General features: G+C 53.1%; 1 protein-coding gene across 1 annotated transcript in view; it reads left to right on the top strand.

Annotated features, from left to right (window-relative positions):
- The window catches only part of LOC122903494 (contactin-associated protein-like 4), a 126,803-nt gene that overhangs the window by 50,231 nt on the left and 58,505 nt on the right, over window positions 1–18,067 (top strand). Inside the window, exons 5-10 of the mRNA XM_044244361.1 lie at window positions 3,503–3,650; window positions 9,979–10,182; window positions 10,782–10,963; window positions 12,316–12,459; window positions 13,318–13,582; window positions 17,640–17,789. Of these exons, the coding sequence (XP_044100296.1) occupies window positions 3,503–3,650; window positions 9,979–10,182; window positions 10,782–10,963; window positions 12,316–12,459; window positions 13,318–13,582; window positions 17,640–17,789 (1,093 nt within the window). The remainder of the gene's footprint in view (window positions 1–3,502; window positions 3,651–9,978; window positions 10,183–10,781; window positions 10,964–12,315; window positions 12,460–13,317; window positions 13,583–17,639; window positions 17,790–18,067) is intronic.

The raw sequence follows: 18,067 nt of genomic DNA, 5'->3' as shown, positions 1-18,067 counted from the left end.
AGAGATTCACCCATTGCAGACAACACTCAGTGCCCATTCCATCCCGTGCCCTCCTAAATACATTCCCCAGGTACCCCGTCCCTCCAGCCCCTCCCCTCCAATAACCCTCAGTTTGTTTCCTAGGATTAAGAGTCTCTTCGGGTTTATCTCCCTCTCTGGTTTTGTTTTGTTTTATTTTTCCCTCCCTTCCTCTATGATCCTGTTTTGTTTCTTAAATTCCACATATGAGTAAGATCATATGATAACTGTCTTTCTCTGAGTGACTTATTTCGCTCAGCACAATACCCCTAGTTCCATGACTCAGAGCAACTCCCACGGTCACGTGTCTGCTAAGAGCTGAGCCCTGGAAATCCTCCATCTGTCTACATGATGTGTGGTTCCAAATCCCAGTGCTGAACGCTGTGCCCAGCCGTTCTGCCTCACCCATGATTTGCATCACTGAATGGGGGTCTGACTTCTGAAGGCTTGCTAAAGGCAATGTGTTTTCAAAGAAGAAACCTATTCCTGTAATTACAGTAACCTGACTTTCCGGTTTGAGGGAATAAAGCAAGAACAGGTCTCTCTCTCTCTCTCCTTGCATTCATAGTTGTTATATTCATGAGGGTTAGGTCCGTTTTGGAAGATTCAAAGCCTAGTTTGGATATATATTAGACTAGATAGACTACATGTTGCTTTTATGAAGCATTAATTTAGCCCAAGAGCTAAAACCTTCATACTAAAGAGTTCCGAACACTGTATCACCTGCTTTCTCCAAACACACTCCATTCACCTTCTTTATTGGTAAGAGCCACTGTTCTTCCTGACCGTTCAGGAAACAGCTATAGTTCCATATAACTTACAAAGTGCGAATCCTTAAAATTCAAATAAGCAGCGCTTTCATTATCACAAAGTATCTGAATATATTTTTTAAAGCATGCAAGTACACTTAATATTTATTTTGTTATGACATATCAGGAGATTTATAAAATAACCTACTCGACAGCCGCTTCTCATGAAATATTAAAGCAGGTGAGGCGGCAACCAGGACCCGGGCCCCCAAAGGACTCTGGCTCCTCAGCCGGCAGCTCATGCTGAGCCTGGAGGAGGGCCAGCTGCTCCCAGGGTTGGTGAAGGTTGTCTCTCTTGTGTAAATTTGCACAGCTCAAGCAAAGGGCAACAGTTTTAATGGGTTACATAGGCGCTGTTAATCCATCATCCTCTTAAAAGAAGAGAAAGAGGGGGCAAAAAAACCCACTCTTCTAAACAGAACATTTCTAAACTCAGTGTGATTATCGATTCAGGCAAAGATCACAGATGGGCTTAGACCATCATATGAGACTGTTGTCTGAAAAGGACATTCCCATGAGCCCCAAGAATCAGCCACATGAGCCCCAAGAATCAGACCAGCTTATGAACAGAGTGCCCAAAGAAAAGTCACTCTCCTCACCAAGTGATCAAAATTAATGTCATTGGGGGTGGACAACTGAGACCTTGTCCCTGGAGGGTCACAGTACAAGGAGGCAGCGTCTCCATTTCGCATTCTCACCCGGAACGTGTGGGCTGACGCTCGTCCCAGGTGGCAGCTGGACAAACCCAGCCCGGACCGCGCCCTGCAGGTCCCTTGACCATGCTCTTCCACGATGGGCAAGCCAAGAACCGACACCAGCAGGTGGAAGCTGTCCTGTGCCATTGGAGGAAATATAAAAACGGGCAAACCCAGAGAGAACTGTGGAATTTATGTCAGCAGTGGTTTTCCGGTTGTTTTGGGCAGGTTTGTGTTCTAGGAGACATACTGAAATTAGCATAAAGAGTTTGGATGCTTACGACTGCTTTTCAGATGGTTTGACAACGGTTACGTGTGTTCATGCATGCAGGCACCCCCATGTGCACACACATGTGAGTGTGCACATGTGTGCACATGTGGGAAAGAGAGAGTAGTTGTAGGATGGCTGTAGGATGGGGTCCCAACCTCCCGGAGGAGCCTCTGGCTCAGGCTCCAGATGGAGGGAGGTGGGCTGCTCAGCCTTCCCCGCTGCCAGCATAGGGCATGTGAGGCTTGCCAGGAGGTGCGGGTCATCGGGGGACACTCAGGGTGGAGCCTCCGGGGCCAGCACGGGAGCCTCTGACCCTGAGGAGGCCAGGGGACGGCAGGGACTCTCCACCCAAGGCACAGATGCTGTTCCCAGGAGAAAGGCTCCAGCAAGTGCATCGGAGGCTTGGCAGTTGTGGTTCTCTTTCTCAAATGAAAGTTTAAATTTCTACCGAGAAAAGAAAAACTAGACATTTGACTGTTTTTATTTTTTATTTTTTTTTAAAGATTTTATTTACTATTTGGCAGACAGAGATCACAAGTAGGCAGAGAGGCAGTCAGAGAGAGAGAGAGAGAGAGGAGGAAGCAGGCTCCCTGCCGAGCAGAGAGCCTGATGCAGGACTCAATCCCAGGACCCTGGGATCATGACCTGAGCCAAAGGCAGAGGCTTTAACCCACTGAGCCACCCAGGCACCCAACACTTGACTGCTTTTAAATAGTGGGACGTGGAGCATTCTTGGATGGCTGAGTTGGAGGTCTGTGTGCAGGGTCCAAACGTGCAGGAGATTGAGTCAGCCGAATGGCCCCATGCAAGTCTGGACTCTCATTAGGATGACCATGGTGACCATAATGTGTATTCTCGTTAGGACAACCGCGGTGACCATGTCTGGACTCTCGATAGATGACTGTGGTGACCACAAGGCTGGACTCTCATTACATGGGCTCAGTGACCACAAGAGTAACACTCTTATTTGAAATTTTAATGTTAATGTTATTTCAGTGGATCTTTTATATGATAATTATATAATTGAATTACATTTTGCATTATTAAACAAAACCTAAGCAGGAAGTTGAAGGCCCCCTTTAGAATGATTCTAGTGGTTGGTAAAAACCATAAAACTGATAATACCAGTTGAGGTGGTCCCATAAAACGTATTTTCCTGCTTTTTGATGACCATGAGCAGAATTTAAATCTTTAATTTCTTCACTAAGCAATTTTTCTTATTTGGCTAGAAGTGAATTATTTAGACAGTAATTGATATGGCTACTTGTAAAATGGAAAGTCAGTTGTGACAATTTGCCTTGGTTCACACACGCCCATAGTGATGAGTCACTGAACAGTGTCTTGACCGTGAGCACCCACCCTGGACACACACGTGTGTGCCCAATGCTCACACGTGCAACACAGATGTGTGTGCACACACACATGCTGAGGTCGGCTGTAGAGTCTGCACTTCACGGGTTTGCCCTCGGCCTGTGTTCACAGCCGCCCCCCTGCCAAGTCCAGTGCTTTGTGCACAGGGCAAGTGCCTCCCAGGCCAGGGCCGGTGTGTCCTCCTCCAGGACTGCAAGCACCCACTCCTGTCGGACAGCCAGCGGAAGGTTCTGAATCCCCAGCCTCCTGCTGCGGTGTCTGTCTGGGGGTGGAAGGAAGGGCAGTTACTGCAGGAGCAAGGGACCCCACATGTGCACTGAGCCCACGCTCTCTTGCAGGGCTTCCCAGGGAACACCAATGCGGACAGCGTGGTGCGCCACCGGCTGCGGCCGCCCGTGGAGGCCAGGCACCTGCGCTTCCTGCCCTCCGCCTGGAACCCCGATGGCCGCATTGGGATGCGCGTGGAGGTGTATGGATGCCGGTTCCGTAAGTGTGGGCGCAGAACTAGGGCGCAGAACCATGTCCGTCTGGGGATGTGGGGTCCTTGGCACAAATTCAAAGACTCTTCCAAGAGAAAAGCCTCAAATTCCTCAACAAGGACAATGGAATCTCTTTGATATTGTTCTAGAACTCGGAGATGAAACTGGCAGGTTTTGTTTGTTTTTAAAGACTTTATTTATTTCTTATTGCAAGAGGCAGAGAGTGTGCCCGCTCAAGTGGTGGGGGGGGCAGAGGGAGAAGCAGACTCCCCACTGAGCAGGGAACCCCATGTGGGACACGATTCTGGGACCCCGAGATCATGACCTGAGCCAAAGGCAGACACTTAACCGACTGAGGCACCTGGGTGCCTGTCAGGTTGTTCTTATAGGATCTTCTTCTTGAGGGTCTGCCTCTCTCTCCCTTCCCTGTCTCTGCCTCCCTGTCTCTATCTCTGTCCCTCATCCTTCTGTCTCTATCCCTCTGTCCCTCTGTCTCTCTATCTCTGTTTCTCATCCTCTGTCCTTCTGTCTCTCTGTCTCTGTCTCTCTCTCTGTCCCTCTGTCACGGTTTCTATCTGTCTCTTTGTCCCTCTATGTCTGTCTCTCATCTCTCTATCTCTCTGTCTCTGTACCTCTATCTCTCTGTCTCTGTATCCCTCTGTCTCTGTCTCTATGTCTCTATGTCTCTGTCTCTCTGTCTCTATATCTCTCTGTATCTATCCTTCTCTCTTTCTGTCTCTCTGTCTCTGTTCCACTGTGTGTCTGTCTGTCCCTCTGACCCTCTATCTCTGTCTCTCTGCCTCTGTTCCTCTGTCTCTGTCCCTCTGCCTCTGTCCCTCTGCCTCTGTCTGTCTGTCCCTCTGTCCCTCTGTCTCTGGACACACAGTCATGTCACCAGCCCAAGGCCCGGGGGCAGGGAGTGGGCCTGGCTGTCAGTGACCCTGAAGAGGGCCCACCCCCACTCACTGACCATGTGACACTTGCCAGGACTTGTTCTGTGGGAGGGTTTGCTGTGCGAGGTGGGGTCTGCTGTCTGTGTCAGGAGGAGAGCTCAGGATGGCACAAAGGAGACCAGAGTGAGGGTCCGGTCAGTGTGCTGTGTGGACCAGCACTGCCAGCCCTGCACGGGGGACCGAGGGACCCCTGAGCCAACACTTCATCCGCAGCGTTCCTCCTGCTCACTCTGTGGATTTCCAGACCACGTGGGCTCCCTTGGGCAAGGAAGCTGACACTGGCCATCTTGGGCCTTGTGCCTCTTCCGCTTGGGGAATGCGCTCTGATGAGGCTGTGCCGGGACCCTCCCTCCCAGACCTGCGGCCACGGCCCTTCCCGTGGGACCAGCAGCAGCCCTGAAGTCCACGCAGCCCGGCTGGGACGGTCTGCATGAAGCCCAGCAGGTAACCTGTCTCCGCCATGTGAGAAGCCGCCAGTGCCCCCTGACACTCAGGACATGCCACCTCTGTGTCAGCGCCCTCGAGCGACACAGGCGTGTTGCTCTGCTGTGGGAAGGTGCAGGCCTCCTCAGCAAGCTGCTCGGAGATGCCCGCGCGGCCTCGTGTTCACACGCAGTAGTTCTGCGTGCAGGTCCCGGAGGAATCCTACCCCTCCCCCCACGCATGCCCTCCGCGGCCACCACATGCTGCACTCCTGGACGGGCCATGGTCTCTCTTGCACACCTGGGCTCGCTCTCCACGCGCTCGGCAGACTCCTGCTGCACCGAGCGGTTGAGGGCAGGCTGAGGACGGCTTGGCGGGCTGCACGCTGGTCAGAAGGGTCTTTCCCATGGGCTTCCAGGTCACAGCTCGGCCACCTCAGGGCTTCTTCCAAGACTCACCAACGTCTGCCGGCACCTTCTCGCTGCCTTCCAGGCCAGGTTCTGGGACCCCTCATCTAGCTGGAACTGGAGCCATCCCTCCAACCGTCTCCAAGTGCTGCACGTTAACCTGGTTCTCTCTCTCAGTGGAAGCCCAGGCACCCCCTCTGGGTGACCCAGGGCCACCTCACCCCCAGCCACTGCCAGCCCCACGACCCCTCCTTCCCAGTGCACACTGAATCCTTGTCATCCTCAGCTCTGACTCTGGTTTGGGTCCCACCGCCGCACTCCACTAAGTTGGCCACAGCGGTCCTGAGGGCCTCTTGATGGGTGCGATGCAGCCTTAAATGCGAAGGAAGGAGCCTGCCTATGTCAAACCCAGCAGACTCACCAACAATCTCCCCACCCCCACCCCGTGCACCGGGCTGGAGAGGCTGCAGCCAGGTAGAGTCCTGATTCTTCCCACCCTTCCTGTGACCTGCCTCTCTGCGTGAGCCCCGCCCACCCCAGGCAGCAGAGAGGAACTGGGTACTCCCCAGGCAGCCACCATCCCTCTATTTTGGTTCTCTGAAAGCACCAGGATATCTGCAGTCAGCACAGGACCTTTGCACAGACGGACCCTATGCCTACAACCCTCAACCTTCACCCTTTGAGAACACATACTTTTCAAGGTGTAACATACATGAGGGAAAATATTAAAAACCTAAGTGCACAATTCTAAGTCTTACAAGAGCCCCTCAGTCCCCTTCCTTCCTGGCACTCAGCCTTCACCCCAGTGTCGCTCTACTCTGTGGGCCAGCATCCCCTGTTTGTAGCTTTCTGCACAGAACACCCCCAGGTGTATTGCCGGTGCCTGGCTCCCATCGCCCACCCTCCACGGCCATGCTCTGGAGTCTGGATCAGCCGCCGTGTCTCTACCTCCACAACTTTCCTGCACACCGTGGCCAGGCTGGGGTCATGCTGAATGCTCCCATGGCAACCCACACTGTCCCCATGGCAACGGCACCATCCTGGAGCCTTGTGGTGACTGTTCATTAGTCTGCTGGTAGGATACACGGATGAAAAGCAAATGCACTGTCACGCATGCAGCGGGCAGGCCACGAGGCCACCAGGAAAGGGTCTGCTCCTCACACACAGCGTCTGGACCAGCATAGAGCAAGGGCCAAGGCCTCCGGGGTTAGGGTTGTCTGGTTAAACACATACTGCTTGAGGGAGCAGGTGGGCTAGCCCATGCTGTGCCCCCCCCCATCAGTAACTAATCACAGCTGGTTCAGCCTTTGAAAATGAGGGTCCTTCACGGTGAGCCACCAACAGACCTACTGGCCCGCACCTGTCAGCTATGAGCCGGCTGCCCCAAGGCTATGGTAAGAGGAAACTGAACAGTGTGAGAGGGAGATAGACCCACCTTGAGAAGAGCTCAGGAGAGCTGATGACGTCTTATGTAATAGGAAGGCTTCTGTGTCTGACGTGGGTGCAGACCATCTGGGGAAGCCAGGCTGTGAGGCCACCGCATGCACACTGTGCTTCCTGACAGCGGCCCGTCCACCCCGGGCGTGAGTGCCACCACCAGAACAGCAGGAGCATGCAGACTCCATGCAGCCCATCTGGAAGTGGACGTGTGGGCCCTTTCTGGCGACCACCGGCATCGCGATCCTTACAGAGGACAGGATTAGTGCTCTGGGTGCCCAGAGCTGCCGGTGGGCACTCTGCTAGGAGACTTGGGACAGTTCTCAATCACGCTACCCCACAGCACCCTGGAGAGGGCTTTCTGGCTTCAGGACCCTCCACAAAAATAATTACGTCTAAACCCTATATCAGTTCCCTGGTGTGCTTGCCTAAGTGTGCGCACAGTCATGTGCGTGCCTGTGTTTGTGTAAACGTGTGCTCACATGTTCTTGTGAGTACCTGTGTGCTCACGTATTCCTGTGTGTGCACTTTCATATGTGTTCCTGTGTTTGTGTACACATGTGCTCACATGTTCTTTGTGTACCTGTGTTTGTGCACATCTGTGCTCACATGTCCCTGTGTTTGTGTACCTGTGTGCTCACATGTCCCTGTGTGTATTACATGCTCATGTGTTCCTATGTTTGTGTACCTGTGTGCTCACGTGTTCCTTTATTACATACTCTTGTGTTCCTGTGTTTGTGCACATGTGTTCTCACATGTTCCTCGTGTGTGCCTGTGTTTGTGCACACGTGTGCTCACATGCCCCTATGTGTGCGTGTACATGTTCAAGTGTTTCTGTGTTTGTGTGCATACATTTTCCTCATGTGTGCCTGTGTTTGTGCACATGTGTGCTCACATGCCCCTGTGTGTACATGCTTATATGTTCCTGTGTTTGTGTACATGTGTGCACAGATGTTCCCATGTGTGTGCACTCATGTGTACCTGTGTCTGTACACGTGTGTTCACATGTTCCTGTGTTTTTGCTCACATGTTTCCTTCTCCTTATTTTCTGTTACACCAAGGCTTCTGAGCCAGAAAGTCCCTTGTCTGCTGCAGCATGGTCGAGAGGACCCAGAGGGTGGCACTGGGACTGGCCATGCCTGCTGCAAGCAGCCACCTCAGCCAGCAGCATCCAAGACAATAGGGGCAGATGGGGTCTGTGGGCACTGGGTCACAGGTGGGAGTCCATGGGTGAGATCCATGGGCGCTGGTTCATGGGTGTTGGGTCACAGGCAGGGGTCCACAAGCCCTGGGTCATGGGTGGAAGTCTGTGGGCTCCTGTGCAAGGCTGGCAGAGAAGTCTGTGCCCTCACCCAAGGATGGGGAAGATGCACAAAGTACTTTGGAATGCAGGCATGTGCAGGCAGCCCCTGAGACAGGCAGGGCCGTGCACTGTCAGCCCAGTACCTGGCTTTTTGTCCATGCTTCTCATTCAGAAGAAGTAACTGGGGAGATAACCCACCTTTAAAACAGAATGAAATATTTACTCATTGTGCACCTGGTAAATGAATTATTTCTAGGTACATTAATAAGATGTAAGAAAATAAAACATGAATTTTAAGAAGATATCCTCATAAGATGGGCAAGCATCATTCCAATGGCTTATTTTGCATATGACGTGCCCTTTAAATGACACACACATCCCCATGAAGAGACCGCAGATGACAGGCTTTGAGCTGTGGGGGTTTGCTGCATGCAGATGTTTTCCAGTAAATGTGGTAGCATGCCGTAGGGGTAAGGCCTCTTCCTTATGATTTTCTTGATGCCACCTTCTTTTCTGGAGCTCACTGCATGCAGTGATTCAGAGAGCAACACAGATAACATAAAAAATGAGTAGCTAGTTAGGTCTAGTTGACAGCTATCAGTGGTTAAGTTTGGGGGGTGGTTAAAGATTATATCCAGACTTCTGGCTCCATGGACATCAGCACCCCCAAACCCCAGATTCTTCAAGAGTCTGCTGTATTCTCGGTTTTGCCAGAAATAAGGTCCATGAAGGAGTAAGTCCTGGAGGAAACTGGCCTTCCATTCAATGTGCCTACCAGCTGCCGATGTGCACAGAGCAGCGGGGACCACTGGGTCTGGACACGTGGGGGTTGCGGCCTGAGGGTGGGGGCAAGGTCAAGCCATTATCCTTGGGGTCCCCCAGCGGCTACCATTGCTCCAGACAGGCCCCTCTTGTCTCTTCTGTCGTCCTGTGAGCACACCCTGTGCACAGCCCGCATTCTGAGGGCTCGAGTCCTTGCTGGGAGGGTTTTTCTGGGATAACTTCTCCCTCTGTGTGAATGGGTTCCCTGTGCACGACCTAGCCCTCGGGCGACCCGGCCCCTGTTCCTCTGTGTACATGGAATGTGGAACACGGACACACTTTCTACAGAGCACACGAGCACATGTGCCATTTGGGCCCAACAGCCACCGAGAAGAGCCACAGGCATCTGGCTCAGGAAAGAAGGAGCTTCTTATTCTCTACGGCCTTTACTGTCTGCCTCACTGCCCTTGGGGACCCCGTGGTGAGATGGGACCTCCCTGGCACAGTCACCTCTGGCAGGGACAGTTCTGCAAAGGGAGCAGGAGTCAGAAAGCAGACCCACTGCCCTGGGAGGCTCTGGTTCCCACCAGCGGATGGGACATGGAAGCCTCCGCGGCCTCCGATACTGTGTCTGTGTACTTTTGTGTGTGCTTGTGTGTGTGTACCTGTGTGTGCTGGTGTGTGCACCTGTGTGTGAGCCTGTGCACCTCTGTGTGTGTTCCCCTGTGTGTGCCTGTGTGCATGTCTGTATGTGTGCCTCTATGTGTGTGCAACTGTGTGTGCACCTGTGTGTGAATGCACCTGTGTGTGTACCGGTGTGTGCCTCTGTGTGTGTGCCTGTGTGTGCACCTGTGTGTGTGCCTGTGTGCACCTGTGGATACCTCTGTGTGTGTACCTGTGTATGCTTCTGTGTGTGTGCACCTGTGTGTGTGTGCCTTTCTGTGTGTACCTGTGTGTGCCTCTGTGTGTGTGTGCAAGGCCCCACACATTTACATACTTCAGTGAGGAGCAAGCTAATACTTAGAACAACTTTTATCATCTTTCCTGCAGGATCAGACGTGATGGACTTTGATGGAAAAAGTTCTCTGCTTTACAGATTTGTTCAAAGTACCAGGAATCCAATGAAAGACATCATTTCTTTGAAATTTAAAACAAGGCAGAGTGATGGGCTTCTGTTGCACAGACGGGGCAGAAATGGAGACTTCTTCACCCTGGAATTAGTGAAAGGGAGGCTCCTTCTGATCACCAATTCAGGTAAAGGGATGAGCCAAGGAACTCGATAATCTGAATTCTTAGATTTAATTTGTACCCCAGTATTTTTATACCTAATCTTTTAGCAGGTATTATAGATAAGGGCCTAGACTTACAGATTCTGACTCTCTTTTGCTTTAAAACATATTAAAATGTAGTAACTGTGCCAGAAGGTGGTCACTGGAGCTCTTCATATCCGATAAACACACCTACGTCATGGGACCCAGGGCTTCCCAGCCTCACTTTGCACCAGTGACATTTTGGACCAGATAAGTAGCCTCTGCAGGGGCTGCCCTGTGCAGTGGAGGGTGTTTACCAGCATCCCTGCCGTCCACTCACCAGAGGACGGTAGCACAGCTCACGCCCACATCCTGGCCTGTGTCCCCTGGGGGAAGAAGCTTCCCCCGGGAGAGCCACTGCCTGGTGGCCATCGCAGAGCTCGCTGCAAAGACCGTACTTCCGAGGGACGCACACCTGTAATGAAGGGAAGTGGCTGAGAACAGCCCTGATGGACAGGGTGTCCCAGAGTCAGATGCAGCAGCTTCATGGGGTCAAGGAAGCTTGGTCTGGCAGGACCTAACGGTGCCCATTTCCCTGGCCAGGCACTGCTTCACCCTCGCCATCTGGCCCTGGGAGCGTGGCGCTGGGCAGTCTGTTGGACGACCAGCACTGGCACTCGGTGCTCCTCGAGCATGCCCGCCAGCACATGACCCTCTCCGTGGACCGGCACTCCAGGCAGTTCCAGGCACGGGGACAGCTGAGTCACGCAGACCTGGATCCTGAGGTGCAGAGTCTCTGTCAGTCATGGCAGGGCGTGGGGTTTGAGTGCAGCGTTGCCTGGACAGAAGGGGGAACCCTGCGGAGAAATGCCCTTTCTCGGCACATGTGGTTAGGGCTTAACTGTGTCGCAAGGGAGCCGCTGTCCTGGGCACCCTCTGAGCCTGACTTGGAGCGCGGCCCACTGTGCTCAGCATGGCCCACGGCGCACATCCAGTCCCACTGAGCTGACCTGAGCAATCCCCCTGGCATCCTACCTAGGTCCGGAGCTAACAGCTGGATCCTATCTCTCGATCTCATCCTTCAGCTTCCAAACACACCTAACGTATTCGCAGCCCTTTGCACACATGTGCCTAAGTTATACGAAGGTATAACAATTCATGCCATTCTTGTAAGATGTTGCCAGGCTCACGCACTATTAAAAGAAGCTAAACACTAAAGCTAAAATAAAAATGTGTTTGGCAGAAACGGACGATTGGCAGTTCCTGTCCTATTTTACATCATTCATGATTTTATTGCCTACACTATGAATTGGCCAAAATAACATTATATTTTTTTTTCAATTTATTTATTTTCAGAAAAACAGTATTCATTACAAAATAACATTATATTCTATACACAGATGAATGTAAATTCCATCCAGAGACATATAAGCTGGAAAATCATTTTCATTTTCTGCACAGTCTTCCTTTTGCACGGGTTTGGGTTACAATGATCAGATGTCCCTTGCCATGGACACACAGGTGGGACCCTCCCCTCACCTGGCAGCCGGTTTGATGAGCACCCCAAGGAGACCAGTTCAGCTCATACTTTACAGTAGGAATGGCTGTCTTGGTCGGCTCCCTGGGACACGGGGAGGTGCCCTTGGGAAGAGCTGTAAGGGAGGGTAGCAACAGGACAGGGAGGGGCTCCTGTGGGGACCCTGGAGGGCCCACCTGCACCTGCCAGCATTAGAGAAGACCCCTTGCGGGGACAAGACTTCCCCAGCACTCGAAGGTGCAGAGCTGGTGGTGAGCAGAGGGCCTGGTGCTCTGCTCCAGGGCCCGCGTCCAGGCCACCCTGTACCTGCTGTCCCGTCATGAGTATCAGTAAGCCCTTTCCTCCCGAGGGTCCCGGTGAGATGCTGAACCACACTTTCCCCTGATCACAGATGAGGAGCTCCAGCCTGCCAGACACTAAGCAAGTAAACCATTTCAGAGTTTCTGCTTAGAAATTCCTTTAAGTTAGTGAACACAACACCTGATTATGCAGAATTGCGTACCTGGGCTTCTTCCTGCTATGTCTCTGAGTGTTGAATGTCTTAAGCAAGTTAATGGGAAATGACTAGAGAATATTATTGATGTCATTTTTCTTTCTAAGATCAGCTTCGGAGGGATTTTAGCACCTGGAAAATCTGTGACATTTCAAAGAAAACACTTTGACGGATGTTTAGAAAATATTAATTTTAATGGAGAGGATATCATTGATTTGGCCAAGAAGCACAGACCCCAGATTCTCATCAGGGTAAGAGTCTGCCTGGGGACAGGGGGTGGGGGACTCGGGGGAATGAGGGCCCTTGTGCACCCCTGAGTGATGTCAGGTTAGGGGGACGTGACTCATGTCACAGCCTCATCACCTGAGCAAGAAACACAGACCAAAGCTCACGGAACTTAGAGTTATTGTTTAAATCTGAGACGAAGACCCACGTCTCCCATTAAAATATCAGCTGGAGATCCCATCTCAGCTTTCCAGAGAGCAAAGGTAGCTGCCTGCAGGGACCAGTCCCCTTGGCAACGGGGGTTTCCTCCGTGAGCGATGGGAGCACGGGCCACCCCACAGGAAACCTGTCCCTCCTGCACCTCGAGTGTAAATGCAGCGTTGGCCGCGGGAGCTTGGATACACACATGGGTCGATAAGCTGGCATGTTTTTCGTGGCCCTTGAGACATGACAAGGAGGGTCTGTGTGGGGTCTTGGCATCCAAGGCTGAGCCCCGACCGGCCTCCCGGTAGCTGGGTCACGGGAACAAGTGTTTAGGCTTTGGGTCCTTGCCTCCCACCTTCAGTCAAAACACCCGTCTGTGGGCTCTGTTGGCTGTGTGCACTCCTGAGAGGTGAATTTGTTGCAACGGGCTTCACGGGCTCTGGGCTTTGTCCTGGCTTCACCCAGAGGTGCACAACATGTGGCCAAGGCCTGTACTGGGCTGAGCAGCTGGTCTGTGTATCTTGGGCCTGGGGCATTGGGTGGGCAGGAGGTCACGCCGGCAGCACCACACCCTGCGATTCCAGCTGAGGGGCCACGGGTCTGGGGGCCACAGTGGGGGACTGGAGTGAGAAGCAGCCCCCCTCCTTCAGGGCCTCCTCAGATCTGCTTCCTGTCCTCAGGGAAATGCCTCCTTCTCCTGCTCTCAGCCGCAGTCTGTGCTGGTCACGTTTCCGAGCGCTGGGAGCCGCTTGGTGCTGCCAGGCACCCCGGCACAGGATGGGGTCTCCATCAGCTTCCAATTCCGGACATGGAACCAGGCGGGGCTCCTGCTGTCCTGCCGGCACCCTCGCGGCTCCACAGGCTTTGTCCTCAGGCTCAGGGACGGAGCCCTCAGACTGGGCCTGTCCCCGTCTCCAGGACACGTGAGGAGTGACATCATGGCAGGTAATCTGTGTCCCCAGGCTGTAGCCGGCATGGCTATGTCGCCACAGGGCCCATGGGCATTTCACACTCTGATTCAAATGTGACTTTTGTAGTCTGTAACATGCTCGGGGTCCTCACACCCAGGTCCCTGTGCCCCATTGTCTTTGGACACAGTCCCTGCCATTCACACCACATGGTACCACAGGCAGACCCCAAGGTGGCCGTCACAGCCCAACCTAGCCATCTGGGAAAGAGGGAGTGCCTGAGAGCCCCCCCCACTCCATTCCAGGGAACCCTACGCTGTGCCCTACCCATCAAGCTGACCAGACCCCAGGCTTACGTCCCAGATGCCTCTCCCTGTGCTTCTGCTCTCTGAGGAAACGTGGCCACAGGGAACCCGTTCTTGACTTTTGGTGTTGGTGGAGAGGCAGCTGCCTGCCTATCAGACCTGACGGTGCCTGCCAACCTTGCCACCCTCAATTGTGCGTCCGGAAATGTGGTGGGTCCCCGGAGGATAACATGGTCAGAGGAAATACTACATCCTGGGGACACACCTGCCCTCTCTGCTGACCTGCTCCTGCCCCCAGGCAAGGAGCCATTCTGGTTGGACACATACTTTGAGGAGGTTTTCAAGATAAATGCTAATGTCCTAAAATAATGTTCTTCATGATGCGTGACAGCGGATCACTCCTGGACTGAGGACAGGAGAGAGGTGGGGCCTGTCTGCTCGCTGCTGCCCATCAGGAAGTCAGCTACTTCTGGGTCTGTGGATTGGCATTGGATCTGAGGGCCTTGGGCAGAGGTGGGGACGGGACGGGGACGAACCCCCAGCCTGGCAGTTGGGACCAGTGGGGGGTCTGCACACCTTCTCAGGAAGATCCTGCTGGCCTGTGATGAACCACATTTCCTCAGTGTGGCCGCCGGGCACTAAGCGTGGACCTGGAGGGCCACTGGACCATTGGCATGTTCAGAAGTGGAGCCACAGTGGGCTGGCACAGGAGGTTCCCATGGGTGCCACCCTGGAGGGCCACGTCCGTGTCCACGAGCACACTCCTGGGAGGACCAGGACCCACTGGCCTTCTCCTAACCATTGACCCTCTGCTGATGGGCGGAAAGCAGACTCAGCCCCCTCCGTCCATCCTAGAACCTACCTTAAGAGCCACGCAACATGAAAACAAGCAGAGAGACCCTGGGAAGGTAAATATGAAGCCAGGGCACACACTTCAACACACAGCCTTCGACCCATGTCCCTGAGAAGGTCGGAGCTCCACAACTGCCATTCCCTTGATCGTCTGGAGACAGATGGCCACTTATAGCTTACTGAATGCTAATAGTGGGACAAGCTTGCAAGAGTGAGCTCACGAGAAAGAAATCACTTACATTCAGTATCTCAGCTGTGAGATACTGTGATACTATGCCTCAGAGACTCGCTGGCATAGAAAAAAGGTTAATTTTTGTAAGCCACCAGGACCCCATAGTCCATGGGGATCCCATGTGCCCTGAGGAAGCTTCTGTCCCGGCCCAGTTTAAGACTTTCAAAGAAATTGCTTCAGGTCAAGTCCCACGAAGAGTCAGGTCACACTTAACCCCTCAGTTGGTGGATTTGACAAATTGCTGGAAGATTGCGTGTGATAATTGGCATTCAACTCTTACTATCCTGTTTCCATCCAACCCCTGCGGGTGACCCGAAGCTGGCCCCTGCCTCCTGGGGCTCCATGTCCCTGCAGGTACAGCCCCCTGCGGTTGGCCATCCTGGCCCGGAGCTTGGTCCCAGGGATCAAAATGTGGGACAGCCAGGAGCTTTGCCTAAGTGACCAGGACAAAACTTCGGCCCCTGGAGGTCCCCTGACACCCACAGAGGGCAGACCCACTGTGCCAGTGACAGCATGGGGCAGCCAGTCCACAACCCCCAAGGGGCAGAGGCCCTCAGCCAACAGCCCATGGGGATGACCCCGAGACAACCCCAGAGAGTGGGGCTCTGGTCCCACCCTGTTGAACCCCTGGAGCAGACCCCAACCTGAGCCAGCACCTGTCAGACCACGGGGAAACCAAACCGCAACCAGAGGCACCAGCCAGGTCCAGACCCCCGCGAGGAAACTACCAAACCGGGGTCCACACATTATGTCCTGATAAATAACCAGCGCACACCAAAGCACTGGATATGGTTACATTCATGACTACGGAAGACAGACTGTGAATGTGAGCCCAGAATAGACAGCCGGGGTGCAATGAAGTCTCCCCACCCCCTTCATGCCACAGCCGTCCCTGGCCCGTTCTCCTACTAACCCCACGCCTGTGTGCGGCCCCCACAAGCAGCAACTGACAACCGGGCACTTTTCCGAGCGCTGCAGGGAGGGTCCGGGACAGCAGTATTTAATGAGAAGGACGTATTTATTTAGAAGTTATTGTAAGTCAAACTTTTCTATTAAGGAAGGGTGGCTTTTCCCCTTGATTACCAGATATTTAGGTTTTCCAGTGTCCCTTAAGGCCCTCACCTGGAGTCAAGGTGAACTCGTGCTGGACGTGAAGCTGAATTAGGTCACAATTTGAAAATGTGTTTGAATAGAACACAATTGGATCACATTTTCAACATGCTTTCCAACTGTATAAATTTTCATCTTGAGTTGTTTACAAATACTAGTTCCACCGGCTAGAGGTCGGAAAGACTTCGGTAGGCCACAAAACGTTCTCTTACTCTGTCCCCTTTGAATGTCAAATGTGTGGGACCACACAACAGCCCCTGGGGAATCTCAGCTTCACTGGCTGCTGAAATGTTTAGCTAGGTGTCTTTTCTGGCTCGTGCTGTGTTTAATCTCTGGGCTGAACCCTGGACAACCCAAATGGACTTTCCTTTTCCATTTTAAAAAAATCAGTGGAAAAAGAAAACACACACAGAGATTTAAAAGCAAAATCCAGATGCTTGACTTCCAATAAGAAACTGGAAATCTGGTAACCCCAAGAGACCAATGTCCCTGCATGGGGTCCAGCTGCCAACTCAGCCAGGCCTAGGGATGAGGGGCTCCCGGCTGATGGGGAGATGGAGTCGCGACCCCAACCATCCTACCCAGAGCCTCAGCAGAGGCAGGCCCATGATGTTGGAAACACCCCATGTGACCCTGGGACCAGATAAACCACCACCCAGGACAAGTCCCTCAGCCCCTCCTCCACCCAGCATCCCTTCAACGGGAGCCCCCTGATCTTGCCGGGTGGGGTGGTTGGGGTCACAGCCCCCCATGCGGCACTCTATTTAACATGAGCAGCCTGGAGACAGACAGGTCTATAACCCAGGGAGTTTCTGTTCCCATATCAGAAGGTATTTGCAGACCTCATGGTGACCTGGCAGGAACTACAGATATCCCCTCCCACTGCTTGGCCATGGTGGGGGTGGGGGTTGACCATTATGATGTGTCCCCGCAGAGACTTTGATTCTTACGTGAAGGGTATGAGTAGCGGAAAAACAACATCAGACTTCCTTGCATCTGTTCCAGAATTTAGAGAACAGGTACTCTTCCATTTTTTCCCCCAAAAGGTAAATCACATGGAGGGGGCAGGAAGCTGTCCACTCCAGGGGTTGCAGGGGTCCTGGAGGGACTGGGTTCCTCCACCCCCATCCCAGGTCCCTGTTCGTGTGGGACTCAGAGGTTTATGTCACTCTCTGAAGCACCATGAGATTTGTGATTCACGGGGACCTCTCGCTGATCTCCGTTCCCATGTGCTGGACTGAATGATGGGCAGTGGTTCATGGGGGTTTCTAGCTGATCTCAGTTCCCCAGATGCTGGACTGAATGATGGGCAGTGGTTCACGGGGATCTCTAGCTGATCTCCGTTCCCCAGGTGCTGGACTGAATAATGGGCAGTAGTTCATGGGGGTCTCTAGCTGATCTCCATTCCCCAGGTGCTGGACTGAATAATGGGCAGTGGCTCACAGGGGTTTCTAGCTGATCTCAGTTCCCCAGATGCTGGACTGAATGATGGACAGTGGTTCATGGGGGTCTCTAGCTGATCTCCATTCCCCAGGTGCTGGACTGAATGATGGACAGTGGTTCATGGGGGTCTCTAGCTGATCTCCATTCCCCAGGTGCGGGACTGAATGACGGGCAGTGGCATTCGGTCTCCCTCACAGCCCGGAGGAACCAGCTGAGTGTGGTCGTGGACCAGGTTGGGGTTTCAGCGGTTCACACAGCGTTGCCTCTAGAGACCCATGCAGATGGTTCCTATCACTTTGGAGGTGAGTGACAGGGTTGCGACCCCACTAGCTGGCACCCACCCGATTTCTGCCTCCCTTGCCCCTGTCCTGTGTCTGATGTGACTTTTTTCTACTGTGTCACATGTGGCAGATTCCCCGAGAGCTTGGCAGGTGTGATGGACTGTACTGTTTCCTCAGCAACCGCGCTGAGGCATAATTTATGTAAACATGTGAGAGTTATTAGGACCCTTGTCATTAGAATGTCCTTTTCTAGCTGTATGTGTGAGAGTCTTAGTCTTGATCACCCCCTTCCAGAGAGA

Source organism: Neovison vison, chromosome 3 (assembly GCF_020171115.1).
Source record: "Neovison vison isolate M4711 chromosome 3, ASM_NN_V1, whole genome shotgun sequence".
NCBI classification, from domain to species: domain Eukaryota; kingdom Metazoa; phylum Chordata; class Mammalia; order Carnivora; family Mustelidae; genus Neogale; species Neogale vison.
Note: the sequence above shows the minus strand (reverse complement) of the source record. Positions and strands in the feature narration are given on the sequence as shown.